Raw genomic sequence first — 6,327 nt, forward strand, 5'->3', positions numbered from 1 at the left:
GGAGAGATGAGAACGTAGCTATACGGCCACGGCTGCCCTCAGAGACGGAGACGGAATGAAAACGGAGACATAACGAGTCAACGTGTGCCTGCGAACATAAGAAAAACGGTAGCGGGCAAAGTCAATTCCTAGCATAACTAGACTACGCAAACCATTAATATAGAATGTTATGTTTATTTAAGGGTGGAAATAAGCAGGATATTGCCAACAGGATTCACTGATATGAGATCTGCAGCTCACAACAACAGTTATATTGCAATTCTTTAGTTTTATACTTGGACGAAAATGGTATCGATTTTTCTCCCATCTTGGAGGAAGACGGTCTCTATTTTTTTCCTGGTTCTTTTTCTAAATGGTTTGTGGTATGTAGTTCGTCCAATTCGTAGGCGTTCGTCATCTAATGGGCTTGGCAAGACGCCTCAAATGGGGTAATCTCCTCTCAATAATATGTTGTTGGAAATTTTGACATTATATAGTTATGTCGTATATACACAGATACTCAAGTATATTTTGATTGAGTGTGTTCTGTGCTCAGATGGAACAGTTGGAATCACTTCCATTGCACAGTCGATGAAAATATTATTCGTGAAACAGGTAGCTTGCTTATCTGGTTTCTAAACAAATCTTTAAAATAGTTTTTGGTCAATGGTTGGTTAGAATGATTTTTTTACTTTGTTTACTTTATGATGCAGCTGATGCAATGGTTTCGACTGGATTATCTAAAGTAGGATACGAATATGTGAATATAGGTAATGTATATGATTCCAGGTCTTCATTATAAGCAGAGCTGCATAAATATATATACTGACAATGATCTAGTAGCTAGTTTTATATTGTTAAACCCATGTTTGTGCAAATCGACTATCTGATGACTGTTGGGGCGAGTTGAACCGAGATGCTCAGGTAAATTACAAGGCTCCTTCACTTGTTTTAGATTTGTAAACTATTTAATTAAGGATCAGAATTTTCGCTTAATTGAAAGCAGAGCATATGGATTGTCAGGGTAATCTGGTTGCTAAAGCTTCGAAGTTTCCTTCCGGAATGAATGCCCTGGCAGACTACGTACACTCTAAAGGACTCAAATTTGGAATATATTCTAGTGCTGGGTCAGTGTAAATAAAATATTAGATAAATCAAAACCATTCTTAAGACATCAAAATTCTGATTCATTCTGGTTTTATCTGTGAATTCAAATTGATTTTGTGTTTGGTATGTTTTGCCAGATATTTGACATGCAGTAAAACCATGCCAGGCTCCCTTGGATATGAGGAACAAGATGCTAAAACGTTTGCTTCATGGGTAAGATGAACCTCCTGTAAAATTAAGTTTTCTCAATTTCTGGCGAAGGTTTTGAACTTGAATCATGCCATCATTGCAGTACTAAAAAATGGTTGGTTACGTTATGGATGAACGTTCAGGGAGTAGATTATTTGAAATATGATCATTGCAATCCTGATGCCACAAACCCTAGGGAGAGGTATATATTATTTGTGCTATTTTTATTCAACAAGTTTTCGTAGATGGATCTAGACTGCTATCTATCATTGGTGTCGAACTTTTATGAAAAATATACAGGCACACAAAAATGAGCAAAGCTATTAGTAACGCGGGCCGTCCTATATTCTATTCAATGTGTGACTGGTAAGATGCTTTTGTGAATAATGTTGTGTTTAAGATGTTTTTGGGAATAATCTTGTGCTTAATCAAAGGATAAACGTCACCTAGAAGCTTGGTTTTTACCGCCAGTCAGACGTTACAGGCAGTTTGTGTTTGATCCTGCAGGGGTTTCGAGAATCCTGCAACTTGGGCACCCAAGATCGCAAATAGCTGGAGAACTACAGCAGACATTCGAGACAACTGGCATAGGTAATGAACAGTATAGGTTCATGGGGGTGTATATTGTATTATTGGAAGTTGAAACTGAATGATATACATTTCTAGGTAGGATAGATATTTAAGGAGTTATATTTAGTGTGATTTTTTTGGAAGTTTTTAGTTGAGTTTTTCTAGTTTATTTCTTCTAAAATTTGGTAGGAATTTACTAAAATCACGAGTATGATGGGTAATATTTACACGATCGAAGTGTCCCAGGTTTTTTACGGGGCTGAATCTATATATACACTCAAAAAATCATTTTAAATAACACAAATCTAGATTTCACCTCAAATTTATCCGTAAAATTCTGATACAAAATAATCCAAAAAATCACACTAAAACAACTCCGATATTTAATATTCTTTCGAGAGAACAATATACATTCCTGTGTACCATAGATATTTATTAGTCTTTCACTAACTGTAGCTTGTTTCTCTAGCATGGCGTCTCATGCTGATCACAATGACAAATGGGCAACTTCTGCAGGGCCGGGTGGATGGAATGGTAAATTACAACTTTATTGATATTATATAAATCGTGTCATCAATTAATTGCTTGGGTGTGAAACTTTCGACCCTTAAGACAAACAAAGCTTTTTTATCCTTATATTTCCATGATAAATTCCAATCTCTCTTTCCAATTTGAGTTTTGTTTTTGGTCATTTCCTGAATCAGATCCTGACATGTTGGAGATTGGAAATGGCAATATGAGCATTGCAGAATACCAGTCACACTTCAGCATATGGGCTTTGATGAAGGTATCAAACGGTCGTGTGTAAAATTAAAATTAAATAAACAACTCAGAAGTCAACCATACCATACATTTGAACACAAAAGTAACTCTAGAGCAAAACATGATAGGAAAAATAACCGAACAAACCAAAGTTTACATAGCAGAATTGACTGAGTCAATGAATTACTCTCTTTATATATATATATATACGCTATAGAATTTCAAACAGTTTAATTTTGATGTTTATGATGGTTTGTTTAACAATATTATATCCTGCAGGCACCCCTGCTGATTGGATGTGATATAAGGTCTGCAACCTCAGAAACACTAGAGATTTTGAGCAACAAGGAAGTCATTAGTGTTAACCAAGGTCAGATTTAAAATCCTTTCAAACCAGGATTTTATTTTAGTATGAGTTTCAAAGTATATTTTGAGTTGATTGATATCTTTCTACTTTTATGGATTTCTACAGACCCACTAGGAGTTCAAGGGAAGAAAGTCATCCAGCAAGGGCATCTTGAGGTGTGTAATTTTTTTGTTGTTGAATATTTAGCTTCAGTGAAGATGGATTTTGTATAGGTTTTCTATGTACTATATGTACCGACGAGTAATATCAAAGAAGTATCAGATTATGTCGAAATGTATGCACAATTTCCATATTTGTATGTGCTATCTTTCTTATGTATTCTCTTTTGGGTCTTTAATGTCAAAATATATACTGTAATTTTGACCTGTTCAACATATAAATAAATGCAGGTCTGGGCTGGGCCAATGTCCAATAACAGAGTTGTTGTAATCTTGTGGAATAGAAGCGGTTCACAAGCTGTTATAACTGCCAACTGGGGAGACATTGGCCTTCCCTCCGATGCTATTGTTCAAGTTAGAGATTTGTGGGCTGTATGGCTGTTTTTTCTTCTTCTGTATTATATTTCTCATTACATTAGCTAAAATCACCGTCATCAAAATCGTTACCATCGTTAACCAGTAGAAAAAAATTGTTTTGGGTATTAGCGAACATCATTTATTGATTTCACATTTAAAAAAATTATGTATTGATTATAACATATTTTTCCGTTTTAATATTGCAGCATTCCTACCTTCCATCAAATTTGCAAGGCAACATCACATCAACCGTTGATTCGCATGCCGTCAAAATGTACATTCTAGCGCCGACCTCAGGCTAAACTCACAGGAAAGCCTACAATTCTACAGATGAGGACCAAGAACTATAAAAGGAATTGTAGTTTGAGGTTATATGGTCTGTAATTTTTGGCTACAAAGACTTACTCAAGTAAAATATTATAACAATGTCATAGCAAACAACTTTTTTTAGGTTTTGGAGTACACTAAACTACATTGAATTTTTATATTTGATGTTTTTTTTTTTATTAAAATTGATTTAATGAAATTTTTTATAATAATGTAATTCTCAAATTAGTGATGGTATAATAATAATTGGTTATTGTATTTTGATTTATCACCATTCACATCCATTTAAAAAAAACAGACCACTTCAAATTATTAGTTAGTAGTGGGTGATGAGAGCAAGACTTTCATTCCTGTAAACCTTGAACTCTTAACCTGATTCTTTATATCTAAAAAGAGTTCTTAACCCAGAGAAAACAATTTTAAAATCAATATATATCATTTAAAACTTTTATATTTTTTGAATAATTTTTTTTAAGTTACTTTAAATTTTATTAATACTTATGATGGTATGGGGAATGTTTAGAAGCATCCCTCTCCTTTTAATTATTTCTTAATTAATTGTGAAACTTCCATTTTTAATTTTACCATTAAAAGATAATGTTCAAATTCTAAATTATTAATTATAAAAGTTTAATTTTATTATTGTTATTCAAAAGATAATTTTTAAATTATAAATGGTGGTTTATAACATGTTTTTTTAAGAATAAAAGTCTTAGAATTTTTATTTGATTATTAATAATTATTAGGTAGATGGTAAGGATTTAATCTCCACAAAATATTCTAAAATATTCATGGTAGTATCTACAAATCAAAGGTTGAGATTTATCTCCAAAGTCGTTATGTATTTTTTCTTTTTGAATTAATTTGATTAATAAAAAAAATCTCATATGAACAAATATAGTATGGGGCGACTTATAGATTTTTTGTTTTGTGGTATTGATAAGCCATGGTATTGGTCCATAGTATTGTAACAAAGCATGTTTACATATTTATAAGTATAAGGGTAAATGTTTTGATGTTTATTATGGATTGTTGCCTATAAGTATTTACCTATCATTTAATTATATTTAAGGGAGTTGTCTATATTGCGACTTTTTGGAGTTTGAATCCGGTGGAAAATTTTGAGGTAAAATATTGATTTGTGTTATTTAAACTAGTTCTTTTTAGTGTATATATGGATTCAATACCATGAAAATCCCCTAGGGCACTTTTATTGTGCAGGACGTACCCATCAATCTTGTGATTTCAGTGAATTCATATATGATTTTAGAGAAATTAAACCGGAAAAACATCCAAAAAATCACACTAAAAACAACTCATTTAAATTGAAAAGAAAGAAAGAAATTATTTTAACGTCCACGAGGCTAAAGATAGCCTATGGGACAGATTTCTTTTTCATCTGCTTGATGTATTCAGCCCTTTTTTTGTGAAGCTTCACAATAAATGCTCTCGTCTTCTTGACAAACCCCTCGTTAAATAGATTATCCCAAGAGCTAGCTGCCAGCGTATCTGCATAACTTTCCCTGTTGTCTTTGAAGGCCTCACATTCTAAAATGAAATGTTTTTATGTTTCCACTTTTCCGGAAGAACAAAAAATGCATACCCTTTCCTCCCACACTTCCTTTGGCCTTTTCCAGCACCCTGTTTCACAATGGAGTTGATGAGAATTAGTCCTTAACTGAGCAATAAGAATTTTGGCTCTCCAAGAGATATTGGCCTCTATGTATGCTTTTAGTTGATGATTATGAGTGGGATTAAACACTTCAATATAGAAATTTTTCTTTCTTCCTAGCTCCAACCATTTGTTATTTTGTTGCATCCAAGTTTTTTTGCTCTTGCACAATCTATCATTAAAGACAACCTTAGGCCATCTACCCTCTTCCATTTGCTCAATTTTTTTTAAATAACTTATGACTCCCACCATAGCAATTGCTTCAATAGGAGCAGCCCCTGTTTCACTTAACAAGATATCATAAGGCACTGCACTTTTAATCTTAAATTTGTTTGTAATCAAACGTTTCTGAATTTTCTCAATTTGTCTCCACTACATGTCGGAAGTACTGCCAGCCCACAGTTCACAACCATATAGAATCACTGGAATCACTAGAAACCCAAAAAGAGTTTGAGTGGTCTTCCAGTCCCATAACTCTGCCTCTCTACACCTATTTTGAAAAGCATAAAATGCTTTCCAACCCCCCAAAGTTCTCTTCTTTCTACAACCATTCCAGCTTAGATTTTTGTTGAAGTCAACTCCGAGGTATTTGTATTCCGCAACTTCTTCTAGAATGTTGCCTTCAAAGTAGAACTTATGTTGGTTATGTTTTGTTTTCTTAGAGAAGACCACTACTTTCGTTTTGATGATATTGACTTGCATCCCCACACTTCTACAAAAATGCTCAAGGGATAGTAAGTGCTCTTGCAAACTAAGCGCCGATTTAGCAATCAGAATAAGGTCATCTGCATACAAAAGAAGCCTTATAACAAACTTGCACAAATAGATACCATCACCCC

The 6,327-nt window shown here is 33.6% G+C and overlaps 1 protein-coding gene across 1 annotated transcript; it reads left to right on the forward strand.

Annotated features, from left to right (window-relative positions):
* Positions 1-285: 285 nt before the first annotated feature.
* LOC149209023 (alpha-galactosidase-like) lies at positions 286-3,791 on the forward strand. Its single transcript, XM_089398497.1, has 15 exons — positions 286-428; positions 536-594; positions 693-747; positions 867-903; positions 1,003-1,106; positions 1,224-1,299; positions 1,419-1,477; positions 1,576-1,641; positions 1,783-1,866; positions 2,315-2,379; positions 2,550-2,632; positions 2,887-2,977; positions 3,080-3,129; positions 3,364-3,504; positions 3,696-3,791. The coding sequence occupies exons 1-15, from the start codon at positions 286-288 to the stop codon at positions 3,789-3,791; spliced, it is 1,209 nt and encodes a 402-aa protein (XP_089254623.1).
* The last annotated feature ends 2,536 nt before the right edge of the window (positions 3,792-6,327 follow it).

Source organism: Pinus tabuliformis, chromosome 1_2 (genome assembly GCF_031772625.1).
Source record: "Pinus tabuliformis cultivar Carrire ecotype Pingquan chromosome 1_2, CPIR1, whole genome shotgun sequence".
In the NCBI taxonomy this organism is placed as follows: domain Eukaryota; kingdom Viridiplantae; phylum Streptophyta; class Pinopsida; order Pinales; family Pinaceae; genus Pinus; species Pinus tabuliformis.